The sequence below is a fragment of the Phaenicophaeus curvirostris genome, chromosome 1 (assembly GCF_032191515.1).
Source record: "Phaenicophaeus curvirostris isolate KB17595 chromosome 1, BPBGC_Pcur_1.0, whole genome shotgun sequence".
In the NCBI taxonomy this organism is placed as follows: Eukaryota; Metazoa; Chordata; class Aves; order Cuculiformes; family Cuculidae; genus Phaenicophaeus; species Phaenicophaeus curvirostris.
The window spans coordinates 140483699-140496159 of NC_091392.1; the positions used below are offsets into that span (position 1 = coordinate 140483699).

General features: G+C 36.4%; 1 protein-coding gene across 6 annotated transcripts in view; it reads left to right on the plus strand.

The window, feature by feature from the left end:
• The window catches only part of UBE3A (ubiquitin protein ligase E3A), a 54985-nt gene extending 44101 nt beyond the window's left edge, over positions 1-10884 (plus strand). For all 6 annotated transcript variants that reach the window (XM_069876243.1, XM_069876269.1, XM_069876254.1 and 3 more), the window contains 7 exons: positions 1343-1487; positions 5208-5413; positions 7033-7197; positions 7600-7755; positions 7850-7923; positions 8882-9025; positions 9243-10884. In XM_069876243.1, the coding sequence (XP_069732344.1) occupies positions 1343-1487; positions 5208-5413; positions 7033-7197; positions 7600-7755; positions 7850-7923; positions 8882-9025; positions 9243-9363 (1011 nt within the window). In that variant the 3' untranslated portion in view covers positions 9364-10884. The remainder of the gene's footprint in view (positions 1-1342; positions 1488-5207; positions 5414-7032; positions 7198-7599; positions 7756-7849; positions 7924-8881; positions 9026-9242) is intronic.
• The last annotated feature ends 1577 nt before the right edge of the window (positions 10885-12461 follow it).

The following is a 12461-nucleotide window of genomic DNA, read 5'->3' on the forward strand; positions in this document are numbered from 1 at the left end:
ACCGGTTAGTGCAATTCTTTCCTCACATGCTCCCTTTGCGTGAGGAGCTTCAAAGTCTTCAAATCTGTTATGCTAACCACCTTAGGTCTGCCCCTATCTAACCCAGCTGTGCCACTTGAAACATAGCTGGCTGACTTGACAGTTACCAGGAAAAAAAAAAAATCTTACTGTTGGTGCCATTTTATGGGTTAATGGTGTTATTATTGCTGTTTTATCCTCTCTGTTCTATTTCTGTTTTCCTTTAAACTTCTGTAGTAAAATTCTGGGTGGTAAAGGATGTATTGAGATGTGTATGTGGACAAGGTAGGGTAGTGAAATAAAACAAATGTTTTGATATGTTAAGGGCATCTGCTGGTGAGTACTGTTTGCGCTTGCCCGAGTTAGAAGTAAATCTTATCAGTAATATATGATCTTGGTAGTGGAATGTACATGTTCATCTGTGCCTTTCTTTACTGTTGTTGAATTTTGTTTGCCACATACCTATGTTTAATGTAATCATGCTGCACAGGTTTAATCAATATATTTATGCTTTTAAGCAGCGTATTTCTCATGCAAGAATATTTTGCAGCTGGCAACTCTTGATTTACTGAAAGGATGCATTTTTGTTGGAAAAAGTGAAAGACTTATAATGGCCTTTATATAGCCGTGAAACTTTTTTGCTGTGAAATGTCACAACTTCTGTTTGACCTTAACTGAACTTCCACCTTCATGGAAGCAGTGCAGTAGATCTGTTTAAAGGCACTGAAGAAATAAGAGCTATAGATTTTTGAGACTTCTTCATTAGGGTTGAGAGGAAAGGGGAGCGATTTGGCTGTAGTATTACTGACTTTTTATTTTCAATGTAAAATCAGCCGCTAGTCAAAGGCTTGTCTTCTGTCTTCCACTGTGAACTTTCACATGAAAGTTCTGAAAATGTATCCATGTAATCCTCTCACAAAACCATTCATTGTTGGACATGTAAATTGGATTGCAGGCTCTTTCTGTTGTCAGATGAATGTAATTATTCCATTAATCTTGTTTTCATAGTTTTCTGTGAATCTTGTGCAACACAATGCTAATTTATTTTAGATAAGCACTTAATAGAAATGGAGAAAGCTAACACACTTCCTTGGCTAACAGATCAGAACCGTGGAACTTTCTGCCCATGTTTATCCTTAACTTCTAATGCATGCTTAAAGTGATTTAGCATTGCTCTTGGTTTCTGATATTTTACTGTTGTGATTTGTTCTTACTTTTTTCTTAGTTTTGGAGCGTAGTTTTGGTTTCATTATTTGATACTCAATTGACTCTTCTAGTAAACAGACTGACTAATGAAGTACTTGTGTCTATTCACTTAATATAGCTAGAGATGATTGCCATGGAAAATCCTGCAGACTTGAAGAAGCAATTGTATGTTGAATTTGAAGGAGAGCAAGGGGTAGATGAAGGCGGTGTTTCCAAAGAATTTTTTCAACTTGTTGTGGAAGAAATCTTCAATCCAGATATTGGTATGTGTTCTAATAATTCACTAATTTATCAATTTTTCCCACAAAAGGTTGGACCAGATAATCTTTCAAGGTCCCTTCCAACCTGGGCTGTTCTGTGTTTATGCAGTACCTTTCTACCTCTGCTGCTGCTTCTCTCTGAAACTCTCCAGGTTTATTGGTGATTGTGAGAGTGTTTGACCCATTGAGGCTCGCTGTGTCATCATCAGTCATCCTCCTAAGGAGGAATAATGAAAGAAATAACTGTGTATAGTTATTGAAAGCTACCATTGCTTGCTTAGATATAAATCAGTAGTATAGGGTTTCTTTGCAGGGTTCCTTTGTTTGTTCTCTCACCTTTCTCCTCGCTTTGCTTTGTGATTAGCTTCTAGAATTAGTAATCAAACCAAAGAGGAAGAGCTTCTGCAATAAAACCAGAGTAGGACTATGGTGAGTTTTTTAGTTATTTCCTCCCCTTCCTCCAGCTTAAAAATTTTTATAGTCTCAGTTCTTCTTATGATTTCATCTAAAAGGGGTACAGATTCCAAGCGTGGCAATAATGTCAAATTTGATTATAGTTAGTTAAGAACAAGGAGTAAGCAGTTATATTGGAGCCAAAGTTTTTTGATTGTGTTTTAATAATGATATTTCCATCTTATTGGGTTGGTCTTTTTCCCTTGTTCCCAGCACCAGTCTTTTATGCTTCCGTCTTTATACATGCCAGGACATGCTGCTTTTAATATGCAAATTGTCTGCTGCTCTAAAAAGATTAAAATGTTTTGAAATGTTACAAATACTTTGTGTTAGAGTAGAAATGAGACCTACCAGGTTCATATACTAATTTCGTAGTTTGAAATATAAGGTCACATTGTAGTTCCTGTAGTGGCTTCCATTAGTGGCTATGGTCATTAGTTAATTTGAGTTCACTGAAGTATTTTAAAGAAAGCTGTTGGGTTTGGTTTTGTAGCGTAGAAAATTGATAAAGAAACACAGAAATTAATTTTGACCAGGTTACAGAGGAGTTCCACGGAACTGGTAACAGAACCCAAACCTTGGCACTTGCCTTTCACTGTACACATCCAGTTCTTGGAACAAGTGATACAGATCCATAGGCAAGTCTTACTCATTCTGAAAACTTCTTTGAACTTGGAGAGATTTGGAAACTGAATTAGCCAAATTACTTGGAATAAGCTAGAGTACGTCAAAAAAGGCAGTCTTTGTACTTTGACAAAGTTGTATTTCCAATGCCAAATACATTTTTTTTGCCTGAGCTTGTCTAAACAGAAGTTGTGGGGGGTACCTATATTGAAATACTCCTACTTAGTATTTGAAGTCTGATTCAGCTAAGAGTCAGCCAGTGTATATACATTCCCTGTGTGTAAACATCGGTAATAGATTAGATATGCATGCATGTTTTCGATTTGACTTCTGTATTCAAAATACAAAATGTATGTGTGTCTTTTGTATTCATATCAACTTTGGAAAAACAGGTGTTTTTTGGCTTTTGGCGTATATATGTAAAAGCAGAAAATGTAGCCCGTTTTCACAGTCATCTTTTGCAGCTATTAATATGCACCACAGTATAACAGTTTACACACCATGTATATCAAGTGTGACTTTTGTTGATTTGTAAACACTTCATTTACTAGAGAAAATTAAAGAAATCCTTTGAATGGAATTTAAAATATCTGTTCTTTGATAGGTATGTGCGGAGTGATGTTTATTGCTGTAATAGTTTATTTGCCATTACATTTCAAGTGGTGTCATATTAAACTACCTTAAAGTTTTACTCAAAGGAGGTGATAACTCACACAAAATATTAGATTTATGGCCAAAAGTCACCATGATAAAAAGGAGAAAGGGAAATCTTCATGTAATATTACTAGCAACACTATACAATTGTTTCTGCCTTATTGCAGCTTCCAGATTCTTCTGGTGTTCTATTATGATTCTAATGTACTGTAGTCTTAATTTGGGTCAGTGAATAAGACATTGTATTTAACATTAAAATGTTCCCAGATGTGGATCGGGGTAAACTGTCAGCCCTTCGTTATTAGATGTTTGCTGGAGTTGTTTGTTTTGACTGTTTAACTCTTCCATCATTTTCTAGAAAATACAAGTCATTGCTTTTATTGTGCTAGTAACCCAGAAGTTAATTCAGTCAATTCAGAAAGCGGAACACAGGCTTCTATTTAATGTTTCCTCTATATGTGCTTGTATTGCTCTCGATTCTGATTTTTAGTTGCCTTACCTGATGGGTTAGCCTGTAATTTAAGTGCTCCTCTAACAGCTGAGCTGGTCCTAGTACTTTACTGAGATAAGTAATCTTCAGTTTTGGGGAATAGCCAGAGTCGCTGAGTTTGCCGTTCATTTCCTTATGCTAAATGAGAATTCAGGCTTTATCTCTTGGCTGAAGGTGGCAATCTCAGTCTGAAGAGTCATTTTGTGGCTCTGTGTCTGTGCCTTGGTCATCAATTCGTACATCTCCTTAGGTTGTAAATAAGCATACCTTTCAAGAGTTCACAAGGTAAATCCTTGTGGCAAAAGTAGTTCATGTTCTTGACTACATGCATCTAACTTTTTTCACATGAGGAGGAAGGATCCTTAGCACTTTTCCTTAGGTTTTGCATGGAAATCGTGAGACTTACCTATACAAGTAACAGGTCACTGGGACTACACTTGTCCAGGGTCTCTCTCCTTCCTCTTAAGTCTATGGGTTTTGCATTTATCTGGCTTTCACTATCTGGTCAGGTAAGCAATGGGACTCATTTAAATAGTTTATAACCTGTACACAAACTCCGGTTTCATAAACAAGAGCTAATCTAGTGGCATGCTGCAGCCAAAAGAGTAAGAATCTCTTTGCCCTTCTCTTGTCCATATGGTTCTATCCGTTCCCTCCAGCTCCTTGGCACGTGCCAGTTCACCTGCTTGTTGAAGCCTTCTGAGGAGGTAGTCAGCTTGTGAGCTCAGCAGGCAACCGGTCACCTGAAGTAGTGAGCTGAAGCAGATGAAGGGATAGGGTAACAAAGCAAAGCCTCTTCCTTTCAACAGTGACAAGCTGTTAAAATTGCAGCCCCTTCTGTGAAGCAACAGTCCCATGTTACATTTTGCCCTCAAGTTAGGATGCATGTGATAGCTGCAGCAACTCATTGGACTTTGTAGATTACCTTTAAATAACCCAACAAGACCGTTGAATATCTAACTCTTAAGTTCATATGATGGTTAATCCCTGCTTCCATCATTGCAGCTTCCAGTTCAGTAACAGTGCTGCGCCTAGTCCTATTCCTTTGCTGGAACTGGCCTAGAAAAACCTTTGAGAAAAGGCTGTCTCATTATAATTATTAGAATTCTTCAGGATTATTTAATACATGTGGGGTTTGATAGCGTTCTTTTCTCGCACTGTTATGTTCATCAAAGTTACGATCTATGTTAACAATGTGCTGATTCTTCCTCCGTAATGGATCGGGATGAAAGGCTGTGTATGTACAGCTTGAGCGGGCATTGCAAGATGTTGTATCACAGGTTTCCTGCACGGTTTTAGTGGTAATGTGAGTAACAGTATTCTGAGCAGCTCCAGTTACTCTTAAGGTAAGTAGCTTCTCTTTGCCATTAAATTCAGTATAATATTAAGTTAAACATGTCTTAGAGGCATTCTAATGCAAATGGATTTATAATGGTATGTTTCACGTGTCCTTTTTATTGAAATGTAACTGTAATTGTTCAACATCATTTTTTTTTTTACAGGGATGTTCACATACGATGAATCTACAAAACTGTTTTGGTTTAATCCGTCCTCTTTTGAAACTGAGGGTCAGTTTACACTGATTGGCATAGTACTGGGTCTGGCTATTTACAATAACTGTATACTGGATGTGCATTTTCCCATGGTTGTCTACAGGAAGCTAATGGGCAAAAAAGGAACTTTCCGTGATCTGGCAGACTCTCATCCTGTAAGTTCATTATGTTCTTTGAGTTTATTAATGCATTTTCCATGCAATAACTTAATCTGTATTTAAATTAAACACAAGTTTACTTTCAAAAGCGGGAAGTGAAATAACCAGTGACTTGTGTGAAGAGTCTGTATTTGTTAAAATAAATTCATAAGCAATAAGAATTCTTACTACATCAGATGTGGAGGAGGCAGAATTGTCAAGTCAATAAATGAGGTGGCTGAGTATCAGCAAAGCTTTGTTCTTTTTTACATATGACCTGAATTGCTTAGAATCGCTAAGTATTATTAAACTATTTTTAATAGTATCTTCCCAAAAAGACTTCTAAAACTAAGCTGGTCTTATCTATTTGTAAAAAAAGAAAAATGTGAAAGGAGCGTAAGACGTGCAAAGGTGTGATGCTCGTATTGTTTTTGTCTAAAGCAAAAGACAGATGAGGCAGTTAATGAACATCCCTGTAGCCTGGGAGCATTGTCGACGTTCCCCCACCCCTCCTCAGTCAGTGGCTATACAAAAACACTAAGACGTGCGCGTAGAAGCATTTATGTAGGATGTCTTGGCCCAGCTCTATCTTCAATCAAAGATCACCAGTAGCTTTCCTTCATGTTAGCTGGTATGAATTATTAGTATTCTTCATTTCATTTCAAATGGTGGGACATTTCCCTTTTCATAGGTAGCTATGAACAATCTTCAGCTATTCAAAAAAATTAGTAAAATGATACTGTTTAGAAGTAACTTGCCTTTTATTTTTGTTTAATCAGAAAATGAGGCATGTATAATAAAAAATAGGTTATGCAGTCTGTTTTGGATGACTGCGTAATAACGACATGCCAGCTTTGACCAGTTTCTCTGTAAAATTACATTGAGAAACACAGTGCTCCCAGTTTCCTGTAGTTTTTTATTATAAACTCAAAATTTTTGTGAAAAAGTGAATTTATTTCTGAGGCAGTTGGGGGTTTTTTTAAAATTTTTTCCACTATCTTATATTTCTCCTCTGACACCTACATTGGATTCATTTGAAACCATCCTTTTAAAACTCTTGGCATTCTAATATGACTTAAACATGTACATCAGTTTCTTAAACCAAGAATGAAATTCAGAGTAGTCAAGCCACCCAAGGCTTGCTTGAGCACTCTGGAGCATGGAGGATATAGGGTGTTCACCAGCCCTTGCCAGCAACAGTTCAAGTCTAGTCATTTTCAGTGCAGGATATTTTTAAAGGTACAGTGGAAGAATTAAAATGATACAGATAGCAAGAGGATGAAGCTTACATGTGAACTTTCAATAATTAAAACATTGAGGGGAAACATATTACTTCTACCTCACTGTACAAATATAGTTGCTTTTACCTGTTGCTTTTCACCTGTTGCTTTTACCTTCATTTTGCATTTTTGAGTCCTACACCTCTGTCTCAGCCAAAGAATTGCTCCTTTTCTGCATAGCCTTTGGTTTCTGAGTGTGTCTTGGGCTTTTCCTAAGGCATAGGAGGGAGAAAGAATGGTCGCTTCTTTGAGTAGAGCGAACTCTTAAAGGGAATTTCAGATGCCACTTGGCTGGTATTATTCAGCAAAATCTATTAAAACTCATTTATGACAGTCATGTATTTCTTATTCCATTAGGTTCTTTACCAGAGTTTGAGTGACTTACTAGAGTATGAAGGAAGTGTGGAAGATGATATGATGATAACGTTTCAAATATCTCATACGGATCTCTTTGGCAATCCAATGATGCATGATTTAAAGGAAAACGGTGATAAAATCCCTATTACAAATGAAAATAGAAAGGTACACTCAAATAATGTTTTTAACATTAGCTGTCTTTTTTAAATACCCTGCAGAATTATGTAGGACTTTATAAAGGTTTGATCTCACAATTTAAAAGCCTTTTGAATTTGCAGTAGCGCAGTGTAGTTGGAAGCAGAAAAGGGGCTGGGGGTGGGACACGGGGTTGTTTGTTTTTTAAACAAAGTGCGGATGCGTGCATACTTAGTTTTTTGGTGTGGTGTTTGACCTGACTGAGAAATATGAGACTTGCACTTCACTATTGCTCAGTCAAAGCTGAGCCCTGATAATCTAGGTAGAATTATAGAACTAAATGTATTTTGGGGTCTTACATTATTGGGAGATAATTCAGGTGGAGTATATGTCAAAGTACTAAGGGTTTTTTGGGGGATTGTTTCCTTACAGGAATTTGTGAATCTGTATGCTGACTATATACTCAATAAATCAGTAGAAAAGCAGTTCAAGGCCTTTCGGAGAGGATTCCACATGGTGACCAATGAATCTCCTTTGAAATATTTATTTAGACCAGAGGAAATTGAATTACTTATTTGTGGAAGTAGGGTAAGAATCCTGAATGTACACCAGAAAAAATGGAGCGTTTTTGATCCTAAGTATATAATTGGTGGCCATTTTTAAAAATGTCATCTTCTTACAGAATTTAGATTTTCAAGCACTAGAAGAAACTACAGAATATGATGGTGGCTATACAAGAGACTCTCTTATTATTAGGTAATTTTTTCAAACTTCTGAAAGATTAAAAGCACTTTACATGCCTGTTTCTTCATAATGAATTTGGTGTTGTAAGATATAGTATTTTTGTAGTACTGGAGTTGCAAGTGTCTTATGTATCATTTCACTTACTTGAGTACTGTCTTTAGAAAAGAGTAGATAGTATAAGCATTGTCTTTAGCTTCCAGTGGACTTTGGTAAAACTTAAAAGAAATTTTTCTCTGGGTTTTTTGTCTTTCTCTTATACCATATAGTTAAATAATCCCTGGTTTCAAAGCTGTTTCAGTAAATTACGCTGCTCTGCTTGTTGTGGGGGGAAAAAAGATCGCATGCAGTGAATTGTTTGAATAGCTTGTGTATTGTGGAACTTTCTTCTCTAATTAGCACTCAAGTAAATTGCATGTATGTTTGTTTCTTTTTAAAGGGAAAATATTTGTAATGTTTTTACCTTCAGAGTTCTCTAATCAAAGGGGACAAGACGACAAGGGTCAGAGAAGTGTGCATCCTTAGTCCTCTAGACTTTAAGAACTACTTTAAAAAGTTCCTGCTAGGGTAGAAAACATTTGACAGCGGCTGCATTTGTTTTGTGGCGTTTCGGGAGGTGGTAGAAATGGACAGTGTAGTGGAACACTGCAGTACAGTACTTTACTGGAACCAGTACAGTTCCCTAGGAAATATGAATAAGTGATTTTCCAGTATTCTTCCTTTATTTTATCAGCCAAATTAACATTTAAAACCAGCTAAACTGCAGTGATTTGGTAATATTTCTATTTTCTAATTCTTAATCTCATCAATTTGATAAATACCTTGCTGTTAGTTTTGGTTTATGAATGCAGCTTGTAAACTGATGTTGAGATTGATTAGAATTACTAAGCCTTCAAAGTTTGATTACTTTTGAAAGTCTCACTAATACCAAAGAAAGTTTTCAGTTTACTTACTTTGATTTCTTCCTTGCTAGGGAATTCTGGGAAATAGTCCATTCATTTACAGATGAGCAGAAGAGGCTATTCTTACAGTTTACAACAGGCACAGACAGAGCCCCTGTGGGAGGACTTGGAAAGTTAAAGATGATCATAGCCAAAAATGGCCCAGATACAGAGAGGTAAAAATATAGATGTTTTACTTGTTTGTTTATAAATGGAAGCAAGTTCTGTGCTTTTAATGTATTAACTTAGTTAAATCTGAAAGTTGAATCTTTCAGCAAAGTAGATTCTCTTCGAACTCATTATTTTGGATTTGTGAAACAGCAGTGTATTTCTTTGCATGTACTGCATGTTCCCAGATCTGAATTATTCTTTTTTTGTTTGTTTTCCCCACAGGTTACCTACATCTCACACATGCTTTAATGTACTTTTGCTTCCGGAGTACTCAAGCAAAGAAAAGCTCAAAGAAAGATTATTGAAGGCCATCACGTATGCCAAAGGCTTTGGCATGCTGTAGTAAATATAACAAAAGGGATTAAAAAAAATGATGGTGATGTCCCTGTCCGAAAAGGCCATAAGATAGTGAGCTACAGTAGTCACCTGTGTTTGTGCCTCCCTTCTTTACTGGGGACATTGGGCTGGAACAGCAGATTTCAGCTGCTTATATGAACAAAATCTTTATTTTTTCTTTTAGCGTGAAAGTGTTACATATTCTTTCACTTGTATGTACAGAGAGGTTTTCCTGAATATTTATTTTAAGGGTTAAATCACTTTTGCTTGTGTTTATTACTGCTTGAAGTTGAGCCTTTTTGAGTATTTACAAGAAAACAAACTGTACTCTCCCAAGGAAAATATTGCCATCATTTGTAGATCATGTAACCTTCAAGTATGTGCTATATTTTTGTCCCTGTATCTAATCAAATCAAGAACTGTACTTTTTGAAGAGTTTGCTTTTGAAACTTGAAGTCTTGGAAAACAGTGTGATGCAATTACTGCTGTTCTAGCCCCCAAAGAGTTTCTGTGCAAAATCTTAAGAATCAATAAAGATGGAAGGGAGAACTTGGAATGTTAAATTGCAGCCTTGAGAACTTTACTTTAGCCACAGCACAACGATTAAAATTCACTTCACTATATGTTGTCTTCACATGTCTTGTAATAATAAACTGTGTTTTTAATTAGGAAACATTTCTTAGCATATGGAAGGGTAGAAATTTTAGTTACTTTTTTAAAAAGAAGTTTACTGGGAAAAGTGCATTTTCAACTGAACAGCTTTAGAGTAGGGAGTGAAGTGTTTGGAAAAAAGATAGGAAGTTTTTGCTATATTATAAACAAAGCATGTGGAAGTGCACTTACAATGAAGTTTTATTCTTAATTGCCTACTATGTTGACATTTTAAATAGACAATCCAAAGTCTTCCCTACATGTTATGTTATCATTTATTTAATGCATCATTGTTCCTACTTATCAAGGCACATGATCAGTGTTGCAACATAATCTAAAGGGATGGCTACTGTATTTTAATCTCATCTAACAATAAGCAAAATTGAACAATATTAAACGTAAGGCCTACTTCATGTTGTACACTTCCTACCATTAAATAAACTGTTAGAAAGTAAGTACTAAGGTTATGTTCATCTACTGCATAAAGTACTCAGTAGGTTTTTAATTTAACTCTACAAATCATATCAGAAATAAATCCTTTACCTTTCATAGTTTGTGTTTAATGTTAATTTCTCCTATTGCAATATATGAGAAAGGGATTATGCTTTTTTAAGTGAAGACTTAACTGGCATATCTCTTTTATAATACAAGCTGCAGTGTATGTGCAAAGCTGAGCTTGTGCCTTGACAGTTGCTATAACTGACTGCTACCAATCAAACCCATGACTGTGTGGAATTGGCATTAAAAGGCGTAGTTTTGAAATCATTGGAGAAAGAAAAGATGTCTTTTGGGACTATTTTAATAAATTCTTTCTAGTATTAGAAACAGACAACTGTTATGTAACTATGATGCTGAATAAAGCAGTGACCTTTTTTGACCACGGTTCAGTGAAAAAGAAAACAAATTACTTCCTTATTTTGGTAAATTAAATATTAAATTATTTAATTAGAAAACATTTTAGTGCAGCATAATTTGAGGGTTACACATATGTAAAACTCTCCAGAGCTGTAGTATATGGGATCCAGCTATGTTACCCTCTCAAATCCAAGAGAGGATTCGAATGTGGGAACTGAAACTTGCTGGGAGGGGAGAGGTGCTGGCTGTCTTCTGGTCTTGGATCTCGAGGTAGCACTTAGGGCATGTCTTCTTGAATGTTCACCTCATTGCATGTACTTGAAGAGGAAAACACAAGATATCCTACCTCTCAGTAGGGGAGCTGACAGCAGTGCTTGCTGATTCCTGCAGGTTTGGGGCATTTTTTTGCTGTAGGTGCTGAGAACAAGATTTGCCAAGTGCCTTGAGGTGTTACAAATATGAACCACATCATGATACTGCTATGTGGTATGTACTATGTCAGTAGCCTAATACTGTTTAAGCTGTGTGCCTATAACTTGGTTTATTCTGATGTAGCTGTGGATGGTGGTTATGCCCAGCTGACAAGTGTGTAAGATTCATGTTGGTTTTTTTATATCGGTCCAAAAGCTGGGCAGACCACGTAATTGGATAGCAATACAGAGTTCTTCAACTGAAGTGTTGATGTTGTAAATATGCTTATTCTGTCTTCCTTTAGCATTAAGATTAAAATAATACATAATTGTATTGGCCTTTAAAAGCATAAGTTGTTTTTCAAGGAATCATTTTCAGGTAAGATACGCATACTGGTTTTTGATGTATTTCTCATTTAAATAGATACTGCCTCCCCCATAATGCCACTGTATTGAAAACTTCTCAGCAATGATATAAATGTGCTGTTTCTCAAGCAGCAGCAGTTGATAAGGTTTAAAATTAGTAATTCTTTGTGTCTTCTAGCTGCAAGCTGCTCTCTTGCCCTATAAAAGTTCCAGTCAGTCTTCTGTTGCTTGAAAGGTTTGTCAAAGTGGAGAAAAATGCAATTTTATGTTCTCTTTTTATTTTTCTGGGTTCCAGGCATATCTTGAACATCTTTCAACCTCACTTAGTCTTTAAGTAGCGCTTAGCAAATTTTAGGTCTACAAAGTGTACCTAAAAGTTAGGAGTACGTATGGGTCAGTGAAATGCCTTTCACAAGTGAGACAGAAGACTCATCTTCCAGGGGAGCAGTTCGATGGCAGTGTGCTGGTGCTCTCGCCTCAGGGTGCCCTTAGCATGCTAACAAGAAACATTCTAACAAGAAACATTTTGGGCATCTCAGCATTGTTTCATTTGACAAGTGCTTCTGAACATTTCCTTCCATACCCTAATAGACTGCCAAAATGTTTCCAACTTTGGTGTGAAGAGGACATCAGGCTTTTATCTGGTTGTTGTTTGGGTTTTTTTAGTAGTATCCTATGCCTCAAAAATTGTAGTAATGTTAGCACATGACTCTGCATGAACAGAGGATTACCTTATAAAAGGTGAAGGCCTTTCTTTGTAAAAAGACTTCAGGAGCAGTCATCAGGAGTGAGCACAGCTCCGTTATCTAAAGAACAATGTTTT